This window comes from Spea bombifrons, chromosome 4 (assembly GCF_027358695.1).
Source record: "Spea bombifrons isolate aSpeBom1 chromosome 4, aSpeBom1.2.pri, whole genome shotgun sequence".
Lineage (NCBI taxonomy): Eukaryota > Metazoa > Chordata > Amphibia > Anura > Pelobatidae > Spea > Spea bombifrons.
In genome coordinates this window covers 39,387,043-39,399,902 of record NC_071090.1, presented here as the reverse complement: position 1 = coordinate 39,399,902, position 12,860 = coordinate 39,387,043, and the positions used below count along the sequence as shown (strand labels likewise).

The 12,860-nt window shown below is 36.3% G+C and overlaps 1 protein-coding gene across 2 annotated transcripts in view; it reads left to right on the top strand.

Annotated features, from left to right (window-relative positions):
• The window catches only part of IGF1 (insulin like growth factor 1), a 53,558-nt gene extending 41,183 nt beyond the window's left edge, over nucleotides 1–12,375 (top strand). Inside the window, exons 3-5 of one of the 2 annotated variants that reach the window (XM_053465185.1) lie at nucleotides 5,853–6,034; nucleotides 10,202–10,291; nucleotides 11,812–12,375. In XM_053465185.1, coding sequence (XP_053321160.1) covers nucleotides 5,853–6,034; nucleotides 10,202–10,261 — 242 coding nt within the window. In that variant the 3' untranslated portion in view covers nucleotides 10,262–10,291; nucleotides 11,812–12,375. The remainder of the gene's footprint in view (nucleotides 1–5,852; nucleotides 6,035–10,201; nucleotides 10,292–11,811) is intronic. The other variant, XM_053465186.1, reaches the window with a different exon arrangement.
• Nucleotides 12,376–12,860: the final 485 nt, after the last annotated feature.

Here is a 12,860-nt window from a genome sequence, read left to right as displayed (position 1 = left end):
TGTCATTTGTTCAGATGCAGCTTTGCAAACCTAAGCAGTGATGTCATCCTCTTTTTTTTTTTTTTAGAAATAATAGGCTTTCTTCTGGCAACCCTTCCAAACAAACCATACTGGTTCAGCATTTTTCTAATTGTACTGTCATGAACTTTAACATTCAACATGTTAACTGAGAGCCTGAGATGTAACTCTTGTTTTTCTTGCAATTTCTCTGTGCACGGTCTGAACTTGTGGTGAATTTGCTGGGACATCCACTCCTGGGAAGATTGGCAACTGTCTTGAATGGTTTCCACTTTTGAATTATCTTTCTTACCTTAGAATGTTTACATTGTTTGAAAATTGCCTTATAACACTTCCCACCTGAGTGCCCCAGACCAGCAAACTGCTAAAAGTTTGGCTTTTATAGTGGTGGCCACAGTTGCTGCTGATTAATTAATCAAGAGCATTTGATTAGTAGCACCTGTCTGCTACTTAGCATATTAATTCTTATGGAAGCAGTAGGGGTGTACATAGTTATTCACACATGGCTTCTCCATTTTGGCTTTATTCTTCTTGAATAACCATGACACTATGTAATATGTCATGTGTTGTTGTTCATCTGAGGTTGATTTTACCTAATTTGTACCTAACATGCTAAGCAACAGATGGTTGGTATTATGTACTGATATGTAAAACCATAGAATTCAGAGAGGGTGTACTTTCTTTTTCACACAACTGTAGGTAAAAATGATTTCCAATAACTGTAATATAGTTAATGTATATGTCATTTATGTCATAAAAACCTGCGCTAAAATATTAAGTCAGTGGTACAGAATGGTCTGTTGCATCGCACCACAGAACAAAGTGAATCCACGGACTGCACAGGCTACCACTGCACTATGGAATCTCTCGTATCCGGCCCATTTACACAATAGAGCACTGTGTCTAGTCAGCATAGGCTCCATAGTGAACTTACACCATGTGGTGCATGCAGCGTGCCAAGATAGTATAGCATTCAGTATAGAGGACAGCAGCCATAGAAGTAAGGGGTGGCTTGGGTACTGCACTGGGTTAGGCCTAGGACATCATTTAGCCAAGTTATGTCTCTGACCGTACACTATTAATGTTATAAGTTATAATGTTTTAAAGGAACATAGAGTTATGAACTTCCCTTTGTCTTCATCTTACCAAAATACATACATTGCTTTTATTTATATAGTGGCAGGAGATTCAGTAGCACTTTACAATCAGAGTCGGTAGGATAAATTTGAAATCACAATCAACAAGCTGACAGCCCTGCTCTTGGGAGCTTACATTAAGTAATTTTTTTCTGTTGACGTAGAAGTCATTTTGATGTGTATATGATTTATATGTTCTATATATTCATGCAGGTAAACTGAATGTATACAGTTTAGTTTATAAGCCTTTCTGTCTGCTCTTTTTTAAAATAGCAGCTGTCTCAGGCTATGAAGGTGTCTAACTGCCTCTTTTACTATTTATTCTAGTCTCTTGACCTTTTGTTAATCAAGCTTACCAAGCAAACAGTTCCAGACTGGTACCATGTAGATAAGGAGCAGTTAAGATAGATTTTATAGAAAGCAAATAATCAGATACTTTCCACTATCTTAAGCAGAGGCAAGAAAACCCAACTGAACTTGAAAAGAAAGTTTGACTAACACATTTGTTAGCGATTGTTAGAAATGTATGCAGTAAAACATAAATGTATTTATTAAAGATCATGAAGAAAATGTTATTAATCATTATTTATTGATAAAATTGTTAGCTATCCATAACGTCCTAGTTCGCTTGTTTCAGGTATTTTCTGTGAAATCAATCTCCTTCAAATCAATAGTATATGTATGTATTGCCAGAGAACTGGTAAAATGAGAACAAAAGTTATAAACAGAAAAGCATTCAAGGCAAAATGCATGCTTATATTTCCTGTAAGATGGGAGATGTGTGTATGGGTTGATACAGGAGATCAAAAGGACTTACTGGAAATTTATAGCACTGCGAGTAAGGATAATTGTAGAATGAGAAATGAAAACTAATTTATGCCTATATTTTAAGGATTTTTTTGTACCACTCCTCTGCTTAAATTATATTGAAATACTGCATATTTGATGATGGGGTGTTCCACTTATTATTATATTTAAATTTAAAAATAATTAATGGAACATCCCTTCATCAAATATGCAGTATTTCAATAGACTTTAGACTATTTCAATAGTAAGGGGGAAAACACAAGAGGCTTAAAAGACACATAATTAAGCGTTTTGTGGCATATTTATTCTTAGCTAAACAATTGGAAGGTCGAAACCTAATGTAGCTTTACACTGTACACCATATTGTTGCATTATATTTGTTGAATTCGATATGCTCAATACCAGTTTTAAAATTACCATTTGGTGTATTAGAGGCTGGTCCCTGTTAGACTAAAACTGAAATGTAGTCTTAAAATAATACGTAGACGAGGCAATGGCAGCGTGCTATCTGATCATGTTATCTCAGACCTTGAAATGCATTATCCGTTTTCCTAGAAATGGAATTTTGACATGCAAAGCACTTTTGTAGCCAGTAAAAATTTTCTTGGCTGTTGATCTCACTTTCTAGCTGTGGAATCTGACCTGAGCTACAATGGAATGCTGCACTTGTGAGGTTTATACTGATTTTAGCTACTGGGATTTGGCAAGTAATATAGTTCTGTAGGACCTGTATTTATATTTTGGATCTTATATTACTCAGAGCAATGAACAATTCACATAAACCACACATTTGGTTGTGTGGTCTCCATAGCCTCTAGGTATAAATAACCAAGGGAAACAACTATTAAAGGGACACCCCAGTGCCCCATGCAGCTTCAGCAATGAAGAATGTATATTAAAGTACTTTGTAAGTCATTAATGTGTATTTTTTAGGTACATGCACACACCCTGAAACTCTCATGTAAGTTTATGTGTTCCTATGTTTGGTAATTTAATAGGAAGTAAATATTTCAATGGTAAGTAAATGTTATTCTTATAATATTTTAATTATTTTTTGGGACAAGCCTTAAATAAGATGCAAAGTGAGCAACCAGGCAGAACGAGGGGGCCAAATGCATGCATAGAGACATGCTTTATACATACACCAAGCAAGAGGACCCTTCTAAATTGGGTTATAATATATTAACTCCCAGGGTCAATGTTACAGAGCTCTATTGTGAATTGCACAGGACTGTGACCAGAATATATTGTGAAATTTACACAGTAGCTTACTTGGGTGATAATACCTCAAGTTGAACCAACTGTTTCAGTGTAATATTACATCATTTTATGCCACTGGAAAAAAAATGTCCAGTGTCCAATAACATGCTAAAGCTAGAATCTTTAAAATTTGAAAAACAAAAAGTGTCTGTATTTGTTATTAGGCAAATGCTATTTTGGCTGCTTGTAGGACACAAAGTTGAAATTGTAGTACTTTATTAGAAAAATTTGTCAACAGTGTTATTTAGTTAGGTAAAGAGGAAGGTAATAAAACCCCATTAAAGATGAACAAGAATTCTGGGACAGCCAGTCAGAATGATCCATTTGTGCACAGATTCATTGATCCTGGAACTGTTGAGATAATTGATGTAGGGTGATGATACCAATTCTTACTAGGGTGTAGGTGAATAAAACAGACCAGTATTTTTATTATACCATTTGCTGTTTGCATTACTATAATCATGAATACAATAAGATACAATGTGGAAATTAGTATTAGTTTTTTCCTGATTATGTCAGATTAAGGCATAGAGGATTGGCGATTATGAAGATCTTGACAAGAGTTTGAACTGATACTTGCAATGTCTAGCTGCAGTACATTTACCGGTAGTTTAAGTTGAATATTTGTGAATGATCTTGCTGAACAAATTACTTACTCTAGTGAGTGGTTTCAGTTTAAGTCAGTTGTGTTACCTCTGTAACTTGACTGACAACTCCAACTGGTTTGAATAGAACCCGAAATGTTTCCTGTGATGCAAGAACAGGGGTGTGAATGGGCAATAATATTGCCCGATAAGCCTTGCAACGGATGTCCATACTCCAGAGCAAACTTGAAGAGATTGCCTGTGTGCCAATACTTCATTGATCTGCCTTTAATTCTATGAATGATATACCGTATATTAAGGTTGGTGGTTACAGACATGGAAAGGTCTGTGAGCACTGAAATTATGCTTAATCCATTTTGCTAATCTGTGTTGCAATGTACATAAAACTGATTTATTTATTCCTTGGTGATGCAATCTCTAATATAATGCGTTATGCTGAGGAAAAAAATTGAACTCTTTCGAGAGGCAGAATTTAAAAAGAAAAAAATACTTGGCACGTATCATCAATGACAAATTCCTGGGATTACTGAGCACTTTGATCCAAAGGCAATACACTGAAGGTTGCGAAAATCATATGAATGCAGCATGGAAACTGTTTTGGATTGAAGGCAAACGGATGAAAAAAATATATACTGTATCTCTAAGCATAATGTAAACTGGAATCCAGTGAGACATGTTTACAATCAAGTTTTATATCAGATAATAGAAAATGGGTAGTATGGGCATCCTTTGGCTAAGTTGACGTCTCCGGTATGCCATTTTGAGGTGGATGAAATGCTGTGGCATGCCACAAGAGGAACTTGGGCCTAGTCAGACCAAGGGCAATTTGTCAAGCAGGCAACTGTAAGAAAAGGAGAGTTTGACCTTTCTTGTGAAGGTGCCAAAACACATCTGCACATGATGATGCTTACATGTGTGAGGGTCATGTGTTCATAAAGTTTCAAAGCCTCAAAGAAAGAATGATGGCCCAAATAAGCCAAAAAAGCAAGGGTTTAAATACAATGCATCCTTATGGGGAAGAAAACCAAGCAAAATAATAAAGGTGTTATAAATAGAATATTATTATATTAATATTATATTATTGTGTTATCCACAATAATAATCTTAAGCAATGAAGATTCTTATATTATATTTAAACAAACCAGACGTACCAATTATAAGCAGTCAAGACACACAAAAGATTAATATTATATATGTAGGCACATTGCCCTTATATTAAAAGATGAATATCATTACCAAGTACAATAAGGTCTTTTACACCACCATTGTATTTAGCATGGGGTTGTCAAAGTATGTACATAAAATATTTCCCATCAATGAAGTTTCAAGATCAAATGTGCCATCAGACTATATATGATGATAAACTCAAATCAATGTGTATGATAGCATTAAATGAATATGTTCATTGTATTGCGCGCCCAAAGGGTATCTCCAAAGGGTGCTGTGCTGTAGTCAATGTTCACATCACTTTAATATATAGTAAGATAAAATAATATTGTAAGTAACCAAACAATTCTTAGCAATATAATTTACTATTCTAAATCTCAACAATAGAAGTATAGGATTTATCTATTTCGAAAAATATCAAAAATAGAGGTGTGCAGGATTCAAAATATATACAGATTTGGATAAGGCAATAATAGGACATGATATATGTAGGGTATCTAAAGAAAAAGGGATTATAAATCAAAGTAGCCAAAAAGAGAAGCACACAACTGTGGTAACTATAAAGGCCTAGTTTACCTATAGTATGTATAAATAGTATAAGCAAAAAATGAAAGAACCATAAAGTGAGTACAGACTTGGTCCGGGCTAATCAATGGATAAGACATAAATAAAAAAAATAGATACATTAGCAACCATTCTGCTTCTTTCCTATGTAGAATAATATCCCTTTCAATTAAATATTATGAGAACACGTTCAATTCCTATTGAACAGGTAATAGGTAGTGGGATCGTGTTCTGTAATGAATTTAAGTTTACTCTTTTTTTTTCATTTTTACGATATCTTTTTTTTCTCCCACAGGCAAGCCAACAGGGTATGGATCCAGCACTCGTCGCTCACATCACAAAGGAATTGTGGATGAATGCTGTTTCCAAAGCTGTGATTTGCGGAGGCTGGAAATGTACTGTGCTCCTGCCAAGCCCGCTAAATCAGCCCGCTCTGTGCGTGCACAACGTCACACTGATATGCCCAAAGCCCAGAAGGTAATGTACCTCACAGAATATCGATATTTGAGGTGTTAATCTTGAACATCACATTCCTGAACCTTACATTTTACAATTTGTTATATTCATAGGTGGAGTTTTTTATTCAACATATAGGGATTAGAACATTTTTTAGCCATCCTTAAAGATGAACTTTCAACAAATTTCAGTATGATCAAATTAATATATTAAAGCTACCTATGGCTATTGTGTTTTAATTTTTTATTTAGTGTATCTGAATTTAGTAGTCAAACGTTTCAGACTTGGCATAACAATTAATTTCCTGTATTTAATTCATACAAAATTAGCATCCACCAAAGCAGAGAAGAAACCCCAAAAAACAGTAAACTTTTAAACTTCTGGCTTATCTGATAGAAGCCAAAGTTAATCCTCATTTGTTGTCCAAACTTTCAGAAACTAAATCCTGTTTAATGAGATAGACCTAGATATCTGTAGAAATTCAACTTGATTCTTACAGAGCTATTTTCTTGCTCGCTTGTTTTGACTTCGATAAAGTAGAGGGGATCTAGTAAATCACTAAGCATTGATCATTTGAAGAGCATTGGGTGACTGACAGTGAAGGTGTCGTGCCCGAACACAATGAGACAGCAGTGATATATATACAGTTGCAATTAAAATTATTAAACCCACATTGCAAATCAGGTTTATTGTCAAAATGTACAAACTTTAAGCATTTGGCAATGAACATATATATGAAAGGCAAGATGGACTCATTGAAGTATCAAGAAATCCTAGGAGAAAACCTCATGCCATCTGTGAGAAAGCTGTCCAAAAGGACAATGATCCCAAGCATACCCCAAATTCCACCAAGGCTTGGTTTTAGAACAAGTCCTGGAAGATTCTACTGTGGCCATCACAGTCACCTGACCTGATCTCCATAGAAAATCTCTGGTGGCATTTTAAGAAGGTGGTTGCAGCAATTTTGACAATAAACCAGATTTGCAATGGGGATTTATATACTGTATAGTATTTAGGACATTTATGTTACCTTAATTGGAGGACATTTTTGATGGACCCATGTGGAGTGTTGGATTATTAAGCCAAAGATGTTGCAAATAATTATTAAATAAAATAATTTAAAAAAAATATGCCATAAGCACAGCTACATCTGTGACTATTATCACTTATATTTACAGTTTTTCAGGGGCATGAATACTGCAAGCTATATTTATTGGACAAGATCAGCCTTTTGCAGGAAAAGCCAATTCCATAGTTAAAGCAACCAATTTTTAAAGGAACATTAAAATACATAGAAACATTTATATAATATGTATGAATACAAATAAAACAGAAAAAAGCGTAATTCCTCACTGAGACTCTACCTTCGTCAATAATTTTACATAGTATCTCTGAGATTAGTTAACGTTTAACTCTTCCTACAGACCAGGGTTATCAGCATCCTTTAGCCCAGTGGCCCCTTAGACTTTGCTGATACAACTGTGAGCAATAGTGAAGGTGACTGAGATTCATTTATGTCTATTTTTAACTTGGTAAATATGATCCTCAATTATTTTGTCAATACTGTGCTGATTAATAATAATCCACAGCAAAAGCACTAATATTGTAAAGTGGACCTATAATGTAAAAGCACACACATATGTTTCCCAGTCATAAGTGGTGCTACTATATCAGCAAATTGAGCATCTGTCTATGACCACAGCTGATCCAGAGAGGTCCCATTCATTTGCTAAAGTAAATTGAGATTCCTTTTTTGAACAAACAGTTTGATATACAGTATGAATTCCCTTTTCTTATTTTTTGTATAGGTAAATATATCATTTGGGTTATTATTATCATTTATTATTATCTTTTATTTATTAAGCACCAACATATTATGCATTGCTGTACAATTTAAATGGGGCAGTTAACACATACATGTGTATATAAGTACATAACAAATATACATTAATACATACAGATACATCAGGAGTTGAGAACCCTGCCCGTAAACTTGCCATCTAGCCTTTTATACAGCTCTTGGCAAGAACATTGGGCTTATGAGGGCCCCGCTCGTGAGTTTACAGTCAAAAGGTTTAAGAAGTTCTCCACCCTAAGAAATATAATAATCTCAATTTAGATGCTCAAATAAAAATAAACACTACCAGTCTTGTAATTCATTTTAATGTCACCTAGTATACACTTGTAGTTAACCGTCTCCTCTCTGGGAATTTCTACACTGCAAGAAATTACAAATATTGGGTAGCAAGTTAAAAAGTAGAGATCTAAATTTTAAATAATTTCTTAAAATATGTTCGCCATTTAGAAAAAAATATTAGCTCAATATTGTAATTTATTTTATGTTGTATTTTATCAAATACAGTGGAAAAATCCTACTAAACTTTTAGAGTCATGGGAGACCAAAAATTCACACCATTCAAGAATGATTGCCTCGGGTTCCTCCAATCCCTTTTATTTAATAATGCTATTATAGACTATATGCAAGGCCGCCATCAGAAATCTTGGGGTCCAGTACATGCTTAACACCAGGGCCCCCATGCCCCTCCCATGACCCCGCCCTATGTATATCCTCGCTTATGAGAACAAGGGTGAGCCTAGAGCATGATTTCAGTAATTCTGATGGGTAGTAATGGCACATGGCAACATAAATACTACAACTGAAGTAGAGCTGTACATTTCTCTAACTGTAGATTTTGCAAATAATGATATTTAAAGCCAGCTGTTATAAGCTAATAATAAACCTACAAACACAAGTGAATATATATGAATATTTCAGAGCATTAAAAACCAACAGATACAATAAGAGCAGCCATCTTTAGCTACTGGTCTCTGGGTGTGCTTATTTTGTTCATATTAAAGTGCCCTTTTTGTGGTGCCTCTCATGATTAGAGTCATGGGCATAGGACCCCCTAACAATCTGGGGTGAAAGCATTTTCCCTATCAGATACCCCCTTTCTCCCCCTCAAATACCTCTTCCCTCACTATCCCCTACCCCACTTTCTCCCCATCTCTATTTTTGCAAACAAGTACAATAATATATAACTTGAAACACTGGTAAAAATAAAATATAGGAAGAAAACAGCTAATCTTTGTAACATAACAAAAAATTTTAATACTGAAAAATTGGACCCTAGGCAAACATTTCCTTGGGCCCCACTCCATGCTCCCTAGCATGCAATCACTCCCTTCGCTCCCACACCAAAAAAAAATATTTGCCACACTCACTGCAGATTAGGGGTTGACTGTCAGATTCAGTGCAGTTTTACCTCCTTCTGACCCTGGCCGAAGGGTCAGAAGGGGTTAATACGGGGTTAACGAGGTAGGCAGCAGCTTTGGCACCAGGATTTTAAAGGTCCGTACAAGTGACTCTATTGGTCGCCGTCAAGGAGAGACCATTCTCTCACTCATTCACACAATTCATCCACACATCCGCGGGCAGGGAGCTCCTTCAATGATTGATGTCAGACGAGCCCCCTGCTGTCGACCAATGGAGTCGCTCGTACGGTCTTTTAAATTCCTGGTGCGGAAACTCGCCCTGGGCAGACCACTGGTCTCCCCCGCTCCAGGTGTTAATGGTCCCTACAAGCGACCAATAGAGTCGCTCATACGGACCTTTAACTCCTCACTGCGAAACTCGTACTGGGTAGGTTCCAGGAGTTAAAGGTCCATGCGAGCGACTCTATTGGCCGCCGTCAGGAAGCGACCATTCTCTCACTCATTCACACAATTCATCCACACATTAATTAATTCATTCTCTTACTCATTCACACAATTTATCCACATATGAATTAATTTATTCTCTCTCTCATTCTCACATAAGGAGATAAGATATCCCTTAAAATTAACCCACTTACATCTATGACACTGATCTCTGTAGCATCTTTTACGCATAACCTAATGAGTACCACAGGGATAGGATGTCTTTATCTTCACAAAGAATGCTAACAGAGGAGACAGAGTGTATGTTTCTTTTAGAGGTGATTGGGGGCACTACCCTGGCTATGGCCTTTGGCAGCTATCCCCTAAATCCACTACTCATTGTGCTAATGGTTTTTATGGTCAGGATATTTGACAGGATTCCACTGATCTGTTTCATGTGGTTTTGACTCTACTCATCCTCTTCCTGATAGGCTGTGTGTATATTTAAAAAAAACAAAACTTTTACCACTTATTTCCTAATTGGTGCAGAAATCAGGAGACAGGAAGTCTTCCCACAAAGGAGGGGGGGTCATTAGATGTGTACCATAGATGCCAACAGAATGCAGTTTTCCATGGCAGGTAGGTTAAAATTTATTATGGAAATATAGTTTTAAAAATCAACAGTTAAGCAAGTATTGTGTATAGAATCTTGGTGTGCATTTCATATATTGCATGTATTTTGCAATGTAAGTCAAAGATCAGTGACCCATCTAAGAAATATTGAGCTCCGACTGAATAAATGAGTAGTGAAAGAAATCTGACCTACATTAGATTAATATTTCAATTGATCACCAAGCACAACTGACCAACCCTTCACCCACAAACCCTTCTGTGTTAAAAAAAAATGTAACAGCAAAAGGCTTTCTGAAGGTTATCAGAGAACGCTAACTGTTCTTCAACTTAGAAGTTATCATTTTACAAATAAAAAATAAAATTTGCCAAAGCAGATTTACTTCTGACAAACAATACAGGTCATTCACATGTAAAATATTTCCCTTTGTGGTATATAAAATATAAAAATATAAATATATAATATATAAAAATAAAATAGTACCATTTGTGGAAAACGATGAATACTTTTCAAAGCTCTATTGTGAACAGGGGTAAACAGTGTCTGAGAAGGCTTTTTTAATTTCTGCTTTTATCAAATTCTTCACAAAGAATGAAGCTGCCTACTACTGTTTGCGGGTACAAATACAGATGCATGTAAGGTACTTTGAAAAAAAAATATATATATACTTTTTAAACAAAAGTATGTGGACACCTAATCATCACATATATATGAGCTTGTTGGACATCAAAACCATGGGTTGTAACTTCCTCCACTCTTCTGGGAAGGCTTTTCATAAGATTCTGGAGCATGTCTGGGGGGATTTGTACCATTTTTTAAGCAGGGCTGCCCGACAATGGAGCCGAGTGGAGCAACCGCTCCAGGCGGCACTTTTGCCGCTTTTTTTTTAAAGCGAAAGAGAGAGAGAGGGGCGCCGAGTGGTTTTCGCTTACCAAGCTGTCAGTACCCGCTCGGCGCCCCTCTCTCTCTCCTCTGCGGCGAGTCTCCCTGTTCGGTCTCGGTGCCGGCTTGTAATGCTGAGTGCCGGAAGATTACTGGCGCTCAGCATTACAAGCCGGCACTGAGACCGAACAGGGAGACTCGCCGCAGGACTGCTGAAAGGTAAGTACAAGGGGGGGGTAAGGGTAGATAATAGGGAGGGAGGGAGAGGAAGTGTAGATAATGGGGGGGTGGCAGGGACGGAGGGAGAGGAAGGGTAGATAAGGGGGGGGCGGCATTTTAAAATTCGCCCCAGGCGGCATTTTGCCTTGGGCCGGCCCTGACCAAGTGGCACACAAAAATGCAAATAATATATTTAAATAATAAAGCCAAAAAGGTGTGCCACACTCTTCAGCATGGACCCAATCTATGTGGCCAATGCTTGTCTGCTGAGATGGCATGCCCATGTGCTTCTAGACCTCTTAGAAAATGGTGTGACTCAATAATTAGGAGGGTTGTCCATATACTTCTGTTCATATAGTGTAGTTGCAAGATCATATCATGAAGGAGTGCTGTTCAAAAAAACATATTTTTTTCTACCTTTCAACAGGAAATACATTTGAAGAATGCAAGTAGAGGAAATACAGGAAACCGTAGCTTCAGGATGTAATTCCTGCCACTGAAAATCTTGAAAAATGAATGTGCCATCTGCAGGATATGTTACTGTAACTGAAGAATAAACTATGAAAGAAAAAAACAGTGGAAGACTTCACACTTATCTCAACTCATGGGCATTCTTCCTGTGAACAACGCAAATACACATTCCAATGTTAGATTTTTCCAGACAGAATCTTTGTCTGATGTAATCCTGCTTAATCTTTCACATGTTTTACATATCCTGCACAAACAGTTTTTAGAAGTTATGTCCCCTGAAGGTCCAGAAATTAAAGGCCTTTGATGGCTTCAATTGCACTAAAATGAATCAATGTTTTATGGATACTGGAAGTATGATCCAGAATTGTCCAAGATATTTTCTCTGAATTGCACTTCTATAAATGCAACAGGCTGTTTATTTTTCAGTGTCTATTAACATTTTTTGCCTGCCCCTCTTATGTTGCACAGTTTTGTCTCGCAGTAGCAAAACAAGGAAAAAAAAATAGCTTTCCATTTTTAGACAACCATAAAATCCATTTAGAATATTTTAATTATTTTTCATGTTGTTCAACTTAATATTATGATGATTCTACCCAGAAGAATGCACTCAAGAAAGTGTAAACATATGTGACACGTATGCTCCTAAAATGTCACTAATTCCTCTAGGCTGCACAAAAAGCTAGTTAATTTTCCATCAGTATACATTTTATTTAAAATAAAAATTATATGTAAGATGATCATATCACACAAATGCACATATAATATTCTACAGCTGTTAACTAGTACAATGGTGCTACGGTATCTTGTAGTAAGCTTTGCGTATTGATCTGGTCAAAGTAAACGGGTAAAAGCAAACGTATAGAGGTAAAACCAAATTGCATAAAGATAAGGTACTGTTCCATATACTCTGCTGAATTTAACATTCATAACTAAATGTAGCATTTGCGAATGAATGTCCATACCTTTCCAGAAATATTTTATTCATGTCATTTTTGTCTCCTGTGA